Here is a 20,399-nt window from a genome sequence, read left to right as displayed (position 1 = left end):
AGAGAAAAAATTGCTTTTGTGAGCAAACCAGAATAAGGGCCTATTTGTAATAATTTTGTTAATTAAGCAAAGTTGGTGTATATCATACTAAGGGGGTATTCAATCTCCTGCAGCCATCTCCCAACATGGAGAGATGGCTGTGGGGCCCTATTTAATGCTGTCTTCCCCGACAGCATTGAACAGGGGATCTCGACAGAACGAGCCCGACTTCAAAAGCAGTTGGGCACATTCTGCTGAGAATGGCCGGGAAATGACAAGCTCCCAGTTGCAGCTAACATCTTCCTGGCCGCAACTCGTGGCCACGCCACCTTCTCCTCCCGCTGCAGGCAGGACATGGAATCCCGCCTGCAAATTTTCGGTCGAGCAGACCGAGAACGGGACAGGGTCACAGCTGTCGGGCCAGCTCGACAGCCGTGACCCAAGATTAAATACCCCCTTATAAGAAAAGTCCATATTTCACAAGAATATGTATTTCAGAACTTTGGCTATGGGAGACTCTACCTATACAAGTGACACTGCTTTCCATACTGACCACCAGCAGTTCTGAATCAGGAATACTTTTGATGGAAGCCATTTTGGCAAGGGTGTAATTCTTAAACTTGGTAAGCGTATTTATTAAGATTGGGTATAAAAGAATTGTGTTCTTTGCTTGCATTAAGTGGTTAATGCATGAAATCTTCCTTCTGATGTCCCATAGATTAACAGTATATGAATTGTATAGTTATAAAAAAACTACTTCTTCAAAACAATTCTGAAGTTTCAAGTCTTCATTCCTGTCACAACCACAAAACCATATAAAGGCTTCTTCATTTAACATGTTCTAAACCTACGGAAGTGTGGACTAATTATTTAGAGACCATTTCAAGTATAAACCATATGACAGGTAGATAGTACAAAAGTGTTAGGGGGAGTCTACAGGAAGCAGGCATTTTTTAAATAGCAAAAGAAACAATATGCTGCATCAGAGGACTAATATATAAGGCAAAGGAATTACCTTCATTTTCAGTAGCCGGACACTCCACCTTCAGCACCAAATCAAATGTTCTCTCAGGCTTTTCCCTGCAATAGAAGCAGAACACTAATTTTGCAGTATATGAAATCAGTAAATATATCAAATGTAAATGACCATTTAATTTACAATATTATATTAAAAATCACTTAACCAGTGTATAGTGCACCCAATGTAGGAAATATGGCATTCTATGACAGTACTACACTGAAAATCAGAGATCCACAGCCCAACAGAACCTACTGCTAATGTTATAGTTTGGGGAATGCACCATGTATCTATTTCTATCTATGGGGAGAATTCAATTGGACGTGATGGATGCGATTCACCATTGCGGAACAACATCACACCCACCACCATCACAAGTTCTTCCTTGCAACACAGTCGTGTGAGTGACATCTTGCAGTCGGCACGATCATGACTGGCCAAAAGGTGCGACAGCAGCACATACCATACAATTAAATTGCCCCTATGTATTTATATATGCATCTGTATGTATGTAATATATACACACACTGTCTATGCAATGTTATTTAATGGTCAAGATGATTTTGAATGTTCATATCTTCTTCGCCTTTGCCATTTCCATTCCATTATAAAGCTTATGATAGGTCTACACTGTTGTGTAGCTTGTAGGCCATTTTTATTCTTCCATTCTTTTCATACTAGTATAGTGGCTTGTATACAATTGCATGCCCCCCTTTCTTTTCACTCCGCTTAACTCTCAACAATCAATCTCTCCATTTTATCACTTTTGAAGCTTAGTATATCTGTCCCTAACTGCCTCTCTGCCATCTTCACCAAGATAACCACAGCAGCACAGGGTCCGGACCAGTCACTACTGTGAGCCCCGTATGGAGGGCCGGTTCGCCCAGAGGAAATCCAGTTCAGGTGAAAACCACACTTTTTTCAGGTGTGGATTTCACCTGAACTGGATTTCCTCTGGGTGAACCGGCCCTCCATACGGGGCTCACAGTAGTGACTGGTCCGGACCCTGTGCTGCTGTGGTTACCCTGCATCTCCATCATTGGTTGCTGCTTTGCCAAAGAAATCCTATTCATGCCTGTTTTTTCGTCCAAATTGTAAGTGCAACTTTTATATTAAAATACTTTGTTTACCAAACGTATTTGCACTATTTTGTGCTCCAATTGTATTTCATATACACCGTGGAGAGTGTGAGGACGTCATCTGAAACCATCACCACCCCCATCCACCTACTACAAAGACGGACTGATTGATGGTGACTGTATCATTTTACCTTTCACATTTGGTGTGAAAAGTGTATGGGAACAGCATAGGCGCTGGACACACAAACATCTTTTCTTCCCCTTCACAGATATTTGGCAATAGTACAAGATACACTCCGTCTTATACCCCTTTCACACAAGAAAATGCAGGGTCTTACCCAGGAATATAGTCCCTGAATCATGCAGGTTGGCCCATTTCACACCAGCCTAGTCCCTGCATTTTCTGGTGTGAGGGGGCAGCGGGGTCCGGGCAGCAGGTGGCAAGGTTCGGACAGCAGGTGGCGGGGTCCAGACTGCTGGGATCTGGCAGTGGCGGCTAGGCACTCGTAGCGCTATTTGCCAGGCAGCGGGGGAGAACTTGATTTTTTTTTTAAAAGACTGGCCAGATGCTGACTGGCTGAGAGTGTCCGGCCAGTCTTTTCAAATCCAGCAGCGCTTCCCACCCAGCTGCCCGGCAAATAACAAGCGCCCAGCCTCCGCTGCCGGATCCCTGCAGACTGGACCCCGCTGCCTGGACCCCTGGACCCTGCTGCCTGGATGGAAGCAAGCCGGGATGCCAAGTAAATACCTTTCACACCGGCCTGTATCCCGGGCTGGTCTCGGGAGCAGCCCTGCCTGGGCCCAGGAACCTTGCACACCAACGCTAGTAATGGGTGGTCCCCGGGGCCAACACGGGAATTCAGTCTGGTGTGAAAGGGGTATTACTCTGAGGCTGCCCCAAACCCCCCTCTTGCCCATCACACACCCTTTTGAAACTTCCTACTACACTGAACTATAGACTACTCAAACTTTGAATCTGTCATTTTCCAAATCATACCTCCTCATATAGCCTATACTACCTCGACTTGATTTTACTCCTTTTGCATGTTCTGTCAGCTCTGTGACACTAGGTCTTTTTGTCTCAACTTTGCTCTCCCCTTCTCATGACCATGGTCACATCAGCACCTCCTTCTTCAATCTCATTTGTATTTGATGGTGTATAAATGTATATCTAACTTAACGGTCACTGGATATCAGAATGTACATGGGCGACCTGTCCTCATGGTCATTGCTGGTCCTAAATTTGCAATATTTGTAAACATGATACCAGTACACAATGATATCATATTTAAGGCTATGGAAGCGTTGCACTTTTTTTTAATCTGGCACAGTATTGCCACAATGTACCTAATATAGTGCCTACAATTACATTCCTCTATTCAAGGTATGACTAAGCATGGTATTAGTACTATCAACTGTGATGACTCCTTTGTGATTACACTTGGTGTTTAATTCGGGATGGGATCATTTGGTCTACAGCATGATGGTCGACAGTCATTAGGTCAACACCATTAGGTTGACATGGGGAAAGGTTGACATGGGTCTAGGTCGACATGGTTATAGGTTGAAAAGGTCATTAGTTCTACAGGTCATTAGTTCGACAATGTCTAGGTCGACAGTCAAAAGGTCGACATGGGGTTTTTCACTGTTTTCTGACCTGAATGTCAACACAGTCGACATGGACACAGTTTAAAGTGCACCGCATCCACTCGCTAGGCATCGGGCACGGTGCTTCGCTACGCTTGGCACACTATTTTATTCTCCCACCACGCCCTAGTGGATGGTAGGGCATGAAATAGCGCCTGTTGGCTAAAAAAAAACAGTGAAAAGACCTTTTGACTGTCAACCTAGACACTGTCGAACTAACGACCATTCGACCTAGAACCATGTCGACCTAATGACTGTCGACTATCATGCTGTAGACCAAATGACCGCATCCTGTTTAATTCTGTCCTACTTTTCTAACCTGTCCTTTAAGCATACACCTTAGCTAGTGACCTCAATAATTCTGTCATCTCCAATCCTGAACTCAGTTTTTGATCTTGAACCGTCCTGGCCTCGACTTTTGATGTTTATCATCCTACTACTGTATCTCCAGTCCCTGATTTCACTTTGTATCATTGATAAGTCTGTCTTCTCCAGTGCTTTGCCTTGGCTATACTTCAATCTCATTCTACCTCAAGGAGAATCAAACAGTACATGAACTCCAAAACTGTTATTTTAGATCCTATGAATGCATTTAAGTGAAAGAATTATACTGTACAGCAGGGGTATTCAACATGCAGCTCTCCAGCTGCTACGGAACTACATTTCCAACCATACCTCGCCACAGTTAAAGTATGCCTTAATAGCAAAGCTGTGGAAAAGCATGCTGGGATATGAAGTTCCACAGCAGCTGGAGAGCAGCATGTTTAAAACTACAAGCAGAGACTGCAGTGTAGTATGTTGGTACTCAGCGGGGGCTTCAGCATGAACCATGCAGTGCAGGGAAGGACCGCTTATCACATTTATCATTTACATGTGATCATGTATGTAATATATGTGCTAGAACACAGGTTCTAAAAGTCGGTCCTCAGGACCCCACACAGTGCATGTTTTGCAGGTCTCCTCACAGAATCAAATGAAATAATTAGCTCCACCTGTGGATCTTTTAAAATGTGTCAGTCAGTAATGAGTGCACCTGTCAGGTGACCTGGAAAACATGAACTGAGTGTGGTCTTGAGGATCGAGTTTGAGGACCTCTGTCATCTGATTTTCACGGAGATTGACAGAACCAAATAAAGTGGGCATCATGGGAATCAGCATGTTTTACACAGTTCAAATTAGCTAATTTTGACTAAGCAATTTTGTCTAAGCAATGATAGTCTATGATCTAGTCAAAATTTTCTTGCCTGCACAGTCAATCTATGCTAAGCAATTTCTGCTAGACAATATTGACTATATGCAGGAGAAATATAGGGAGATTTTGGCTGACCTTCTAGGAGATTTTGTTAAAAGTTCTCCGCGTGTACACCCCTTAAGTCTCATTAGGAATTAAGCAATTTGTTGCCTGTGAGCAGGAAGAAAGTTGGGGAAATCTCTATTTTCAGGTAAAAATCTTAGATCTTGGTTTACAACTTTTTCAGGCAATCCCATTCAATGATTAATAAAACAGAATGGTACTTGTTTCCTAGAATGGCGCCCATGATTTCCATCGTTTGGGCTCCTAAAAATCGAAGTGCATCGCATCCCCCTGGAATATTGCGACATGCGATGCAATACGATTTTTTAATTGTACAAGCACCCATGCCATGAGATGTGATGGGTGCTTACAATGAGATGTAACCCCCAGTATCCACGCCATCCCGAAGCGTGGCGAGCGACGGCAGTACGCGTCCTCCGACCTTTTCATACCCCCTAATATCCATGTCGGCGAGTTGAATTTAGATAGTGTGGCGAGCGCAGCGAGTCACCGAGCCCGAAGCGTGGCGAACACCGCGAGGGGACGCGGAATATGAGCCCGAAGCGTGACGAGCACAGCGAGCCCCACGAGGGGACACGGATTACTTTACATGTATTCCGCGTCCGCTCGCCACGATTGGGGCGCGTATTCCGCGTCTGCTCGCCACACTATCTAAAATCAACTCCACGCCGACGCGGATAGTGGGGGTATAAAAAGGTCGGAGGACGCGTCCTGCTGCGCTCGCCACCCTTCGGGATTGCGTGGATACTGGGGGTTACATCTCATTGTAAGCACCCATCACATCTCATGGCATGGGTGCTTGTACAATTAAAAATCGCATCGTACCCCATTTGCTGGCATGCGATTTAATTGTACAAGCATCGCACACCACTAAATAAGGTACACGATGCAATGCGATGGACGCCATGCTAGGAAACAAGTACCAACAGAACTTCTTTATTAGCAACATTTGGCCATCAATGATATTTCTGCATGATGTTTTACATAATAATATGTTAAAATATAAGGGGGTGCTGCATTAATGGGATACGGTCATTAGGTCTACAGCAACTAGGTTAACACCACTAGGTCGACCGGCAACAAGGTCGACATGGGTCTATGTCGACAGGTCACAGCAACACTGGACTTTTATAGCCTTTAAGCAGCTGTATAAAGATAACACATGCTTGAAGGTAAGTAATATTTAAATATTTAGTGTAACGTAATGTTACAGGCAACTAGTAATCATTTTGAGAAGCGGGTGAATCATTGTATGACTGTAGAAGTCAAACTGTGAGGAAAACAAACAGATGTCAATATGCATGTTTTGTAAACAAGAACATATGAAACCTTCAGTTTCTTTACAGAACAAATGTAGTAGATTGTTGCTTAAAATAAATTACAATGTTCCCTGTTTAATTACACCACCCACATGGTATTTATTATTCCTGTGTTTTTCTTTACAACTGGGGAATTCTCATTGAGAATAGCACTGCAATTTTAGTCTGCATATTATGCTAGAATACATTAATAAAGACAATACATACAACACAATTTAAGCTTTTCTCTACAAGCATATTTTTTATATATATCTCAATAAAACAAATAGGTGCGCTGACACCTGCTCAATTAGTCCACAATTTACCACACTTGGTAAGTCCACTGTTATTTAGAAAGCACTTGTCCGTATAGACCGCTGCTCTCTCTTTCCGTCCCAGATTTCAAGGGACACAAAGCAACACTCTACAAGAAAATATCAGGGGTGCCTAATATCAGCAGTATATGTACCACATGCGTACCGCAAAATTCATCACCAGTGGGCTGATTACCACAAGATTCACAAATATATTCAACACTGACAAATGGCACGGCCGCCGTCCTGTTAGTGCACTCACGGATCCCTCCGAACTCCAAACGACAGCTGATCTCAGCGACTCAGTGTCCGGTGCACTTCACGACACAGCTCTCGGCACCGCAAGCGCAGTTGTCTCCGGATTACATCATTCAGGCCACAGCCTTTGCCAGTGTGGAAAAGATTTCCTGCGACCTCAAATGGGGTCCCAACATCATTACAACTGTCAAAAAGGCTCAGCAGCGGTTGTTCTTCCTGAGGCAACTCAAGAAATTCAACATCCCGCAGGAGCTGCTGCTCATCTTCTACACTGCCATAGTAGAGTCTGTCCTTTGCTCCTCGATCACAATCTGGTTCGGAGGAGCAAACAAGAATGACAGACGAAGGTTGCAAAGAGTGGTGAGGATGGCAGAAAATATCATTGGGGCGGAGCTCCCCACTGTCCAAGAAGTATACCTAGCCAGGGTCAATAAGCGTGCAGGAAAGATCTTGGCGGACAAGCTACACCCTGGCCACAACCTGTTTGAACCCCTTCCGTCAGGCAGACGTTTTAGGTCCATCCCAGCAAAGACGACGAGAACGACAAAAGGCTTCTTCCCAATAGCTGTCCACCAACTAAACCGTATTGAACATACCAAATACTAAATAATAACTCTAACTTTTCTAGATACATGTGAAATGTATGTGATGTATGTTTATGCCTCTCTTCCCACCCCCTTTGTGTTCCCTGATTGATGCTGCACTGTTACCACAAAAAATTCCAAGCATACGCCAGTATACCTGGCCAATAAAGATGATTCTGATATATCTTGTGGTAATCAGCCCACTGCTGATGAATTTTGCGGTATGCATGTCGTAAATATACTGCTGATTTTAGCTTTAGCATACTTCTTTTATTAAAAATGTTAATGCACTAATATATATATAGATAAAAAAACATACACATATACCAGGCATACAATTTTCAGACACACATATCATTATATACCTGAGAGACCATAGCTAGCAATATCTAAATGAGGAAGGTTGCACAGTTTCTACAAGTAAGGTGCCTTTTTTTCTAATTGTTCTTTAGAGGCTCCCCACCAGAGTAACTCCCACCATTGCCTGTAAGGAGCCGCTAGGTAAGCCCCATTGACAATAATTTACCGGTTAGCATACAAACACTGACATTTTTGACCATTTTTAGTCCATTTTTCAGCCAATGCCGTCTCATTTTTTTTGGGGGGTGCGTAGGATGGGCAAAAACAGCCACAAAAATCCGCCAATGCTGCAATTTTTGCCCCGGCAAATATATCAGTACGGGATTGAATAGAGCGAGTCGAGTTTGTCCAAAAAAAGGGCGAAAATTGCTGATTTTTCCCCTGGCAAAAAAGTTGCCCGAGATTGAATAACCCCCTAATTCTCTAGTTAGGAGCCACACATACGATGCACACACTAAGTGCAGACCCTATAGATTGAAAGTCCAGGCTTTTTCAGGAAATGCATGTGACATCAGCTCTGGCCCCAATCATCCTGTATTTATCGTAGACTCCCAGTAAGGCCTGGGCTACGCAGAGGAAAAATCATTAGATGGTGATTGCGAATGGATTTGCAGCTAATTGTTGGGCTACCAAATTTTTAAGGGTTATTGCAGCCTTGCACAGGGCGTGTTTTCGCTCTGGCTGGGTGTCGTAGGGCTCTGCAAAGTAGCAGGTCTGAATAACTCCCTCAATGCTAATTCATATTGGTGAGATGAAAAACTTTTTGTCCCCTTTTTTATCTTGATCTAATAAATGTTGTGGAAATCTCACTTCGATCCTCATGTTCTGGGACTATAATTTGCATAGCACGCAAACTGTGTTAAATGTACTTATTTAATTATAGGACTGCTAAACGGTAATTATTTGTATTGAATGCTCTCTGTAAAATGTCATGTGCTAATGTAACATACTATAAAATATTTCATCAACACTATGGGCCAAATTAATGGAGTAGTGGTTAGCATTACTGCCTCATAGCGCTGAGGTCATGGGTTTGATTACCACCATGGCCCTATCTGTGCGGAGTTTGTATATTCTCCCCATACTCGTGTGGGTTTACTCCGCTTTCCTCCCACAATCCAAAAATATACTGGTATAAAATTAAACCCTAGAATGTCTGTGTGCGTGTACATGTATTTGGGAATATAGATTGTAAGCTCCACTGGGGCAGGGACTGATGTGAATGTTCAAATATTCTCTGTAAAGCGCTGCGGAATATGTGTGCGCTATATAAGAAACTGCTAATACATAAATAAAATAAATAAATGTAATATGGTGGGAGAATCAGAAAGTGTGAGATTTTGGGAGAATTTTCTATCATGTTTTTAAAAACAGCGGCAATCATTTACATGGCAAAACCAGGTTGATGATTGCCACTTTAAAAAAAATGAGAAAACTCTCCCAAACCTCTCACTTTTTGATTCTCAAACCACATTACATTTGGCCCCATAACGGACAAAGAATGGGTATCTGATCATTCTAAGTTATATCTTGTGAAATGTCCTGCTGACTCCACAGCCTATTTATAATGCTCCACCTAACACCGTGATTACAACATAGTTATAATTAGATAAAGCTAAAGACATTTATACAATATAACCTAATGAATTATAAAACTGTATTTTTGATGCATTTAAATCCTGCACAGGTTATACTATAAACATCAATCTTTCTCACAATAGTAACATTTGCTAACCACGTAGCAAAGGGCTCAATCAACTGCCGGAATGAATTGATTATATAATAGTGACAGACAGCCCTGTGCTACTTTTTAACATGTACTGTTAGAAAAAAAAGGGCAGGTGTATTGGCTACAGAAGGTCACGGTATGTGTGTAATGCATGACCCTTTCAGTGTTGACATTTCCTGCGTGTCCGCTGCCAGACACAAAATAAATATACCACACTTGGCAAAGGAGGAAACACCCAACAAAGGGGCAGATGTATTATAGCAGCGCTTATCGCGCCGCTATAATACTTCCTGCTTCGCCTCATTAGCGAGGCGAAGCAGGAGGGGAGACCGACAAGATGTATTAACATCTTGTCTGCCGAAGCGGGGGAGCGCTAACTCCCCCCTCCGGCGATGTCCCCTCCTGGAGATAGCGCATCAGTTTACACTGATGCGCTGTCTCCTGTCCCCCGGCCGGCTGCACTGGGCATGCGCGGGATCTCGCTACTCACGCGAGATCCCCAGCGCAGCCCACAGCTGACAGCAGGGACAGCGCTGTCCCTGCTGTTTAGATAGGGCTTCGCCAGCCTGATGCTGGCGAAGCCAAAAACGGCAGCGTGCGGAACATCATTTAGATAGCAGCGCCGATATGGACAGGGGCGCATAGCGCCTCTGTCCTGTACCGCACGCTGGCTGCTTCATACATGGAGGAGAAGCGGTATCAGTGCACATAACGTGCGCTGATACCCCTTCTCCCCCATAACGACCCTTCATACATCTGCCCCAAAGTTCCCATTTTATTCCCAACACGGCTTGATGCTACGTTCAGATCACATCATATTGTTTTCCCTAATACATTTATTGACATTTACCTGTATCAATTCGCTGTAACTGCTCCTGCATGTAACTTATTTTCAAGAATGTATCCATTTGTTTGGACTAAAGCTGGGTACACACTATGGGCAGTATTCAATGAGAAAAATTCTCCGTGTTTTATGGAGAATTTTTGCTTTTTTCGCCTTGGACGGAGCATTTTGCTCTCCAAAAGTGAACCACCCTATTCAATGTGAGTGGCGGCGAGTCTTAAATACATTGAATAGTGGGAGCAGGAGGCTCCGGAACAGGGAGAGTGCATGGCGAGAGAAAAAATCTCTCGCCATGCACATAGAATTTTTTTCATTGAATACTGCCCTATGTGATTTGCTGCTTTGCCTATATCGTTAGTGGTACTGGTGGTGCTCCTGTACGAATGATATAGGACATACACACGGAACAAATCTATCGTTAACAATATTGTTCAGTGCCGCTGATTTTCGCCATGATTCACCGTTTTGCATTCGACATCTATTTAAGGTGAACTGGAATGTGTTCTTTTAAAATAAAGGTTTGTTTTTATTTGGTGTAAAAAAAAAAAATCAGTAATTTTATTATGTGAAGCCGCATAATAAATTTTTTTTTTTTTACACATAACGCCAGCAGGGGGCGGAAAGCCGCTCATTAAATATTCACTGCACACTGCTCCCGCTCATTACATATGCATGAAGCGGGACACCAGCGCAGCGCTCCCTAACCGCTTCCCCTGCCAACTCTCTGGGGGGTACAGCTTCTTCTGCCTGTGTCCCCGGGAGCCCTCCTTCTCCCCGACAGTGTCCGGTGTAGGCAGGGAGGCCTCCATCTCCCTGCCTGAAAGTCGACATGGGTTAGGTCGACAGGGTCATTATGTCGACACAAGCATTAGGTCAAAAGGTTGACAGGGGTTTTTTCACTTTTTTGTCCCGATTTTCGACACAGTCGATAGTGTGCGCTCAGCACACTATATTATTCTTCCACCATGCCCTAGTGGATGGTAGAGCATGAATTACCGCCTAACGGCACACAAAAAAAGAGAAAAACCCCATTTCGACCATTTGACTGTCAACATCCCATGTCGACATAATGATTGTGTCGACCTAATGACCCTGTCGACCTTCAGTCATGTCAACATAATGCTTGTAGACACAAAAAAAACATGTGAAATAAGATTAGTGTAGAATCAGGCCCTGTATACATGTTGTGGTGAGGCATCTCTGCCAGGTTAAATGTGCAAAACAATTCAAAAAAGTTGACGGAAATCATGAACAAACCAGAATATAGTGGTTATTGCTCCAGTACATTCAGAACATTAAAGTGAACGACTGAATTGTTGATTTTGGTTGCAGTATAATTTTGGTACACTTTCCTGTGTATCACATGCAAAACCAGCAAGCAATGGTAAAATACAGGTACGCACCTTATGTCACAAAGCCACACAAATGTTACAGTTGCATTACCACCTTTACAGAAGAACTTGGCCATGCATTCCTACAGCCTTTCATAGGGGGTGATCGGCATACTGGATGCCGGCATCTCAACAGAGGTGACAGGTGTTTGGTAAGTATACTTACATTCCCCCGGCCCACATTCCTGCCCTCCTTTCCTTTCTTCCCTCTAACCATTTATTCTATCTAACTACACTGGTCTTCACATGCTTAACACAATGATGAAGATTGTTTTAACTATTTTACAATGTCATAGATTATGTTCCAAACTTGTAAACCTACATTATTTTTTAAACAATTGCTTATTCTAAAAAAGCAACAAAAAACAACCATGTACAAACATTTCTCCAAAGCCTTTAAATAAGAATCTTTAATGTGGATTAAAGTGTAGGAGATTATCTAGAACCTATTGCTGTGTACACACGGTGCAGTTCAGGGTCACTTTCTATTTGATATAAACGATATAGTCCTAATGGAATAGAAAGTGACCCTGAATCGTCCAGGTACAGCCGCATTCGATCCAGATTCAAATGATGCGCGGCCCCGTTGCATTGGGATCGATAGCAGAAATAGACTATGCAGGCAAGTCTATTTCTGCTTCGATCTGCATTGAGCAGCATGCCCCCTGCGTGCCATCTCTTCCTTCCTCCCGGGTCCCGGCAAGCGTCGATATGAAATCGATAACGGTGGCTGCCACATTGCACCGTGTGTACACACCTATTTTTTTCCACTAGTCATTTGAAGAGCAGGCATATGGAGCATGGAGCATGGCTGTTCCATAATGGGATCACCTGAAGAACAAAACACTGAAGTACAGAAAACAATAGGCTGGTGACAGAAACCAACCAAAGCCTTACAAAATACATAGGGCGGGATTCTCCAAACAGTAAAAACACAGTTTTTTTTAGGGTTTTCAGGGTTGCAGTAAAACCCCACCAGTGGGGCTTCGCTGCAGGGGATTATGCCAGTTCTAGATGGCGTAACCCCATGGAAGCCTATGGGCTTCCCTTCGTGTCCCACACCGCCCCGCATGCCCCGCGACGATCCGCGCCGCATCCCCCTCACCTGTGTCCGGGCAGCCTCCTGCTGTGCTGCCCGGACCAGTGACCTCCTCCCTGCACGGCTTCCAGGTGCAGGGACGAGGAAACGGAGCACCCACAAAGCGGGAAAGGGTTCAGGGAGGGAGGGGGGACCCGCTGCACATAACCGGCCATCACTTTTGCGTTAATAATCGCATATGTTACTGCATATGCGATTATTAACACTGCGAGTGCAGGCGTTGTGCAGCCGGAGTTATTAGAGAATCCTGCCCATAGAGCGGTAAAGTTCAACAAGTGGGTTCTGGAAAATACATCATTGTAGCAGGTGCAGTAGACTGTGTTTATTTACACTAACTATATATTTATTTTGATTGCAAAAATAGAGAGGTAAGAGAGCCCCTGTCATAATATTAGAATTATATGTAGTGTTCATTCTAGCACCAGCTATCTTTGAAAATCCATGCAGTTCTCCTTCCCTGCCTGGGGTGTCGCTGTCTGCTGTGGTGTTTCTAGCAGTGTGGTCTGTATATCAGCACTGATATGCAAACCAGACCTGTGCTAGAAACACCACAGCAGACAGAGACACCCCAGGCAGGGAAGAGGAACTGCATGGATTCTCAAAGATTGCGGGTGCTAGAATGAACACTAATATGTACAGCAATTATTTAGTAAATATTCTTAAAATAAATATTTTACACATTTACTTACATTTAATAACACTACATATGCCTTTACTACAGTGATATCCCAAAATGACAAATATATTTGACGTTTTGCACTTTCCCTCTCTGGGCTCCATTTAAGAAGTCATAACCTATTTAGCATCATTTTTGTATAAAGAAACAGTGATGAGCTAAGTTTAAAGCTGGGTACACACTAAGGGATCTATTTACTAAGATGGAAGTTCTATTTCAGATGGGATGTTGATATGGGCAACCAATCAGAATCTACTTCTTTATTTAGCACCTTCTAGAATAGATAGTATCTGATTGGCTGCCCATAGCAACATCCCATCTGAAATAGAACTTCCATCTTAGTAAATAAACCCCTAAGGGACTAAGGCCCTTATTCAGATCTGATTGCAGTACAAATTTGTTCTCAAAATGGGCAAAACCATGTGCACGGCAGGTGGGGAAGATGTAACATGTGCAGAGAGAGTTAAATTTGGAATGGGGTGTGTTGAAACTGAAATCTAAATTGCAGTGTAAAAATAATGCAGCCAGTATTTACCCTGCACAGAAACAAAATTAAGCCCCGTACGCACGGGGGAGATATATTGCTCAGCCATATATTGCTCAGTTTCTCCTTTTCATCAGCAACCAGAGATGGTCGCTGATGAAAAAGAAACTGCGGGGGGAGCCCGGCAGTGGTAATCAGCTGGTCGCAGGAGCATGTTCCTGCGACCAGCGATCACTACAGGGGTAAAAATAGGAGCGCACACCCAGCGATATATCGCCGGTGCACACTCCCATCACGGCAATATGGTCGCTCAGCGACCATATTTCCTGCGATATTACACAAAATCGCCCCCGTGTGTACGCACCTCAACTCCCTCAAATCTTATGCTGGGTACACACCAGCACGATGCAGCTCGTTACAGGAACGTACGACCCGCTCACGAGCTGACGGAGCCTATGACCCACCGACGACCCGCTCAGAAAATGCACTTGATGTGATCGCGATCCGATCGCGACCCGCACCCACTTCAATGGTCGTTTCTGAGATCCTACCTGCTGCAGGTAGGATCTCAGAAAAGACCTAACGACCCATGGGGCCGCGCATCAGATCAGGATCGGCAGTGAAATGGCCCAAAACATGGGCAACTTACATACAATCGGTCAAGATTGTATTTAAATTGGCTCATTTTGGGCCAAATCATCCTGGTCTGTACACCACATAACTCTCTCTATACATGTTACATCAGCCCCACCTGCAGTGCACATAGGGCCTTATTTTGGTTCATTCTTTCTGACAAAATCCTTCTTAGATGGGCAAAACCATGTGCACTGCCCCCCCTGCAGTGCACATGGTTTTGCCCATCTAAGAAGGATTTTGTCAGAAAGAATGAACCAAAATAAGGCCCATGGTTTTGATCATTTTGAGAACAAATGTGTACAGCGATCAGATCTGAATAAGGGCCTAATTCCACAGAACTCGCTGTGGACTTGGGAGGAGAAAGCCGCTGCCCAGGCAGAAAGAGAAAATGATCCTTATTAAATTGCGAGAGAATTGTGAATAAATCTCTTTCCACTTGCAAATCCATACGCATTTCCTGAACCATCCAAGAGTTTTTGTTGTCTGGGCAAACATGAGTAGATCTGAGGCTTCCATTAATCTGCGACTGAGACAGGGTGGAAGTGGTCAATGCTGATGTCACAGACACGCCTCAATAACCCCTGGGTACTCCTGCATTTTTTTCAAAACACACCCAGAAAACATCAGGTCTGTACCCTCTAACACCGGCAGTAGTGTTTTATGCTGAATTAGGCCCTAAGCGAGATGCCATCCAATTCGGCATATTGGGCTGATATATATGGTGTATTGCCTAGTGTGTACCCACTACTGCGCACACTCCTATGGGTACTTAGGCCAGGTTGTCCCATCGGGCATGCTGCAAACGCGATGGGACAAACTGGCAAAATATTGCATGCATTGGAACAATATATTGCAAGATATATAATTCATGGTGTACAGAACTGCCGATGTATTGTCACATTGTTTAGTGTGTAACCAGTGTAAGTGATTTGGTTCTTACTGCTTAAGAAGCCTTCCAGGCTGTGCGGAGTCCCCATAGTATTGCAGCGCATGCGTAGACTGCCATCGCACATGTGCATTAGTGAACACACCTTTGGTGGCAGCGGTAGACAGCCGACAACACTTTGGAGGAGGAAGCTTACCCAAGGTAAGCTATGAAAAATATTGGTAGGCATCACAGTGATACAAGCAATTAGTACAGTTATTAAATGGAGCCCTATAGGAATGCTGTACACACATGAGCACTGTCACACCTGGCATGTGTTATTATTTGTTGATCTCACCTGGTCCTGGAATCCATACTCAGCTCATCTCAGTCCCGGTTAGAGCTGGATGTCCCTCTCATTGGCATGTTGTATGTGACCCTATGTGTATATCCCAGTGACACTCCTTCTCACTCTGACTGTCTATGTCCCGGCTATGTCTCACAACTTTGCATTGCAGACTCCATCTCTGTCGTCCCTGACACTCCCCCAGGTGCCCCAACTTCCTATCAGTGCTTATCTCTACCCTTTCCCCGGGTGGCTCTCCGACACCGGCTGTCACACCCCGTCCGCTTCTGTGCCCAGCTCAGCTGTCTCCACTGTGTGTGTCAATCCGTCCGCAGCTGTCCCCGGTCTGTGTGTGCCTGACCAGGAAGTCGCCGGTGCTGGAGCCTCCGCTGACGTCAGAGGGAGGGGGAGGTGAGCGAGAGATGCAGTAGCACCGTCGTCCCCAGTGACAGTCTCATGCTGCCGGAGACTGACAGTGACCGCTGCCGGGGAGATGCAGGCCGGACAGAGGGGGGACCATGCTTAGCACCCGGTGAATGGATTCATATGAGAGTGCGGCCCACCCGGAGGGAGATCACTGCCATGCAGGGCAGCACTGTACATCATATGTTCCAACATTTCTGATCACTGAAGTGACACATGCATTAGCAAATCCTGAGCTGCTCGGTGAGCTTGCAATGGGAGTGGATTATAAGGTAGACAGACAATACGTCGACCACAGTGGTCGACCTATAGCCTGTCAACCAATAGTGGCACTATTGGTTGACAGGCAATAGGTCGACACATGAACAAGGTCAACATGGAGAAAAGGATGACACAAGCAAAATATCGACATGTTATTTGTTAAGTTCTACAATTATTTGAGAAGCTTTTTTCACATTTTTTTGTTGTGTTATGTTGACATGGACACTGTATTCCTGTACCATGTCCCCTTGCATAGCTCACCGCTTAACACACTGTTATATGCTCCCTCTATGGCTACTGAGAACAAGTCGGTTTTAAAATCAAATTCATGAAAAACTTGTGTTAACCTTTTTCCATGTAGACTATTAACATGTTGACCTTTTGTGTCGACCGTCAAAGTTGACCTTTTTCTTGTGTCAAGCTATTGCATGATGACCAATAGTGGTCGACCTAATGACTCTACGTAGACACTGTCGACCAATCTATCGGATACCCCTTGCTGCTCCGGGGAGCCAGAACCTGTGCTGCTGCTCGCTGCCTGCGGTGTGCCATGGAGAACAGTCGACAGGGCAAAATACTTAAGCAGGCTTATTGACTTAAATGGCAGATAAGGGGATGCTGGGTAACACTGGGTTAAATCAAATCTTGCTGCATGTATGACTGGTACATGCAGATCCAGGCTTATGGGGTTAATGCAGGTGGTGTGTGTTTAGGATAGCACACACCTGTATGTACTCTCAGTGCTGGGGGTGGTGTGATACCCAGGGAAGTATAGCTGTGGGATTGCTGTGGATCTCTGGTTATCTTTAAAGAAGTTGTATTTAATAATAATATACTCAACACAATTAAATACAATTACATCAACATTTCAAGATTTGCCAGTTATAATATTATAATTTAAATGCACACTTATTTATTAATATAAGTTTACCACATTAACTACATTTGTCTCTATTAAGTTTTTTAAGGGGGGTATTTAATGTTTGATTCGGAAACGTTCCAGACAGTAGGAATTATGGCCAATCCAACATCAATTCGACCATTGGTGTTCAATGCTCCAACAGTTGGAATACACGTGGACTGTCAAAATACACCTGTATTTGGTTGAAAGCGGCCGTGGATTTGACAACCCAGTGGCAGTTTTTGACATGCAGATACAACTTTTTAGAAAGTCAAATCTGACAGGCTTCAAGGCGGATGGAAATGACCTCATTGAATAGATATGTGCCGATATTTCTGACTGTCGCAAGTATTGGCACACATTAAATACCCCCCCCCCCCAGGCAGCTAAGGGGCCCATTTATGAATGATCGCTTATTACTTTGGATATAATAATTAATCAGAAATAGAAACTATTTTAACCCTGGGGGGGTATTTAATGCTCATTACTGCCCAGGATCGCATTGTAAAATGCGATCCTATTGCTGGAATATATGATTCTGAAAGGAGCCCATCCTTAGATAGGATGTATGAATTGAAAAATGTCTATCCCAATGAGAATTAATAAGAATATTTTAATATATTCACTTTAAAAACAAAAATTCCAAAGAGCATCAAAAAATAAAAAACCATGAGCAAAATCCAGATTCTAGTAAAAACTAGATCCACTTTATAGGCTACCGCCATCTCAGATTGGAGGTAGCCCAGGGATACATCGGGCAGCTTTGCATCCCAGATAGAAACCTATGGGGGATGCGGCAGTGCAGGAGGGATTGCAGCAGGGACCGGAGATTCCTGCTACGGTCCCTCTAACATACGGTCAGGTCCATAAATATTGGGACATCAACACAATTCTCACATTTTGGGCTCTATGAGTTTGAAGAAACTCAGGAGCCCGAGGTGTGCTCCCTACCACCAGTGCTGTGACTAAACACGTGCAAAGGGGGCTGTGCGATCGAAGTGGGCTTTCTCCCGAAGGAGAAGGGCCCCGTTTTTCCCCTAACCCCTCTCAGCCATAAGGCCGAAGAGGGGAAAATAGGGAATGGTGGGTCCTCTTCGTAAATAATAAAGATACCTCAGCCAGAAGGCCGGGGGGGGGGGGGAATTGTCCTACCCCATCCAAAAGGACGAGGTAAGGACGTGAAGCGCTAACCTAGAGGGAAGTGTGCAGTGCTAGTGCCATACTAGTGCATGGTGATTTTGGGATCACCCGTGTGATTTTGGGATCACCCGTGCATGTTCGGCACCCCCGAGTTTCCCCGGGGGCACAGTGCAGCCTCGGACTCCAAGCAGCCGACCGATCAGCGTCCGACCAAGTGTTTCTCTGCTCCCATCATAGGGCACTTTCCAGCCCCTGGCATGGGAATGGGTACTCCACTGGGCTTTTCGAAAGACTCCCTTAGGGGTTGCGGCCCCCTCGGAAGAGCAATCTACTCAGTCTCAGTGTTTCTCCGATCCCAAGGTTAAGGTACTAAGCTGGGCCTTTTGCGGTCTCCCCATCAGAGGCTACGAACCTCTGGAACAGGAGCCATCTACTCAGTCCCAGCCTCTCTCCGCTCCTTGGGAATGGATACTAGACTGAGCCTTTCGCTGTCTCATCCTTCGGGGGCTACGAAACCCGTCAAGAGAGCCAAACTACTAGGCCCAGTGTTTCTCCACCCCTCTCACCAGTGGGTTTACGGAAACAACACCTCCTACCACTGGCAGAGGTGAAAGTACTCAGGTAGACTTTTCACCACTCCCAGACAAAAAAGAGGGGTTCCACACCCTCTGCCCATCAGAGCAGCTACTCATTCCAGCCTTTCTCTATTCTCCAGTCCATACCCACTGATAAGAACAGACTACACTTGATCTTAGCCAAAAGGCAGAGAAGCACATTTTGGGCTCTATACACCACCACAATGGGTTTGAAATGAACCAAACAAGATATGCTTTAACTGCAGGCTTTCAGCTTTAATTTGAGGGTATTTCCATCCAAATCATGTGAACAGTGTAGGAATTGTAACAGTTTCTATATGTGCCTCCCACTTTTTAAGGGACCAAAAGTAATGGGACAAAAGTCTCTGAAGTTATTTCAGGTGAGGGCTATTCCCTCATTATTTCATCATCAATTAATCAGGTAAAGGGTCTGGAGTTAATTCTAGGTGTGACATTTGCATTTGGAATCTGTTGCTGTCCACTCTCAATATGAGATCCAGAGAGCTGTCACTATCAGTGAAGCAAGCCATCTTTAGGCTGAAAAATCAAAACAAACCCATCAAAGAGACAGAAAAAAAACATTAGGTGTGGCCAATCAGTAGCACACGCAGGGGGGGTTCTGAGTACCCAGAACCCCCCCCGAAGTCTAAGGACCCTAGGCTGAAAGTTGAGGGTCCCCTCTTTCCGTGGGTATAAGAATTTTAAAAACGGCCCTTGGGAACTGGAGATATCTGACTTCAAAGCAGTGGTCCCCATCCAAGCCTGTTAATTGCTCTTCCCAGTCAGATATTTCAGGTTCTGTCTAACTTAGAGTTTTTCTGAGGGTATATTCCAAAAGCTGGGACTTTCCCACTTTGACGGATACTAGTAGCTTGTCTCTACTGTTCCCAGAACCAGAGATATCAGCCTTCCAGCTGCTGGTTACTGCTCCAGCTCCACACACCTGGTATGTAGTTTTATATTCTCGTTGGCAGATTGCTCTGCCTCCTGAACTCTGATCCCCTAGTCCCCAATACCATTCGTTTTTAATTCCATAAAAATCTAAGAAATCTATTTGGGGGAACTGGAGATATCTGCAGTTAAGCAAGCTGTCCTCCCACCAGAATATTATGAATAATAAGCCCACTCCATATTAAACATCCTCTACCACCCTGGA

At 44.5% G+C, this 20,399-nt stretch overlaps 1 protein-coding gene and 1 pseudogene across 5 annotated transcripts in view; both read right to left on the bottom strand.

Annotated features, from left to right (window-relative positions):
• DENND1B (DENN domain containing 1B) overlaps nt 1-16,472 on the bottom strand; it is a 214,830-nt gene extending 198,358 nt beyond the window's left edge. For 2 of the 5 annotated variants that reach the window (XM_083156880.1, XM_083156883.1), the window contains exons 1-2: nt 15,935-16,472; nt 995-1,059 (exon numbers count right to left, since the gene is read on the bottom strand). In XM_083156880.1, coding sequence (XP_083013006.1) covers nt 995-1,059; nt 15,935-15,951 — 82 coding nt within the window. In that variant the 5' untranslated portion in view covers nt 15,952-16,472. The remainder of the gene's footprint in view (nt 1-994; nt 1,060-15,934) is intronic. The other 3 variants (XM_083156878.1, XM_083156881.1, XM_083156879.1) reach the window with 2 other exon arrangements.
• A 2,742-nt stretch (nt 16,473-19,214) lies between these two features.
• LOC146029978 (U2 spliceosomal RNA) lies at nt 19,215-19,422 on the bottom strand (annotated as a pseudogene).
• Between the last annotated feature and the right edge of the window lie 977 nt (nt 19,423-20,399).

This window comes from Crinia signifera, chromosome 8, assembly GCF_055691185.1.
Source record: "Crinia signifera chromosome 8, ASM5569118v1, whole genome shotgun sequence".
In the NCBI taxonomy this organism is placed as follows: domain Eukaryota; kingdom Metazoa; phylum Chordata; class Amphibia; order Anura; family Myobatrachidae; genus Crinia; species Crinia signifera.
This window is presented reverse-complemented; position numbering and strand designations above follow the sequence as displayed.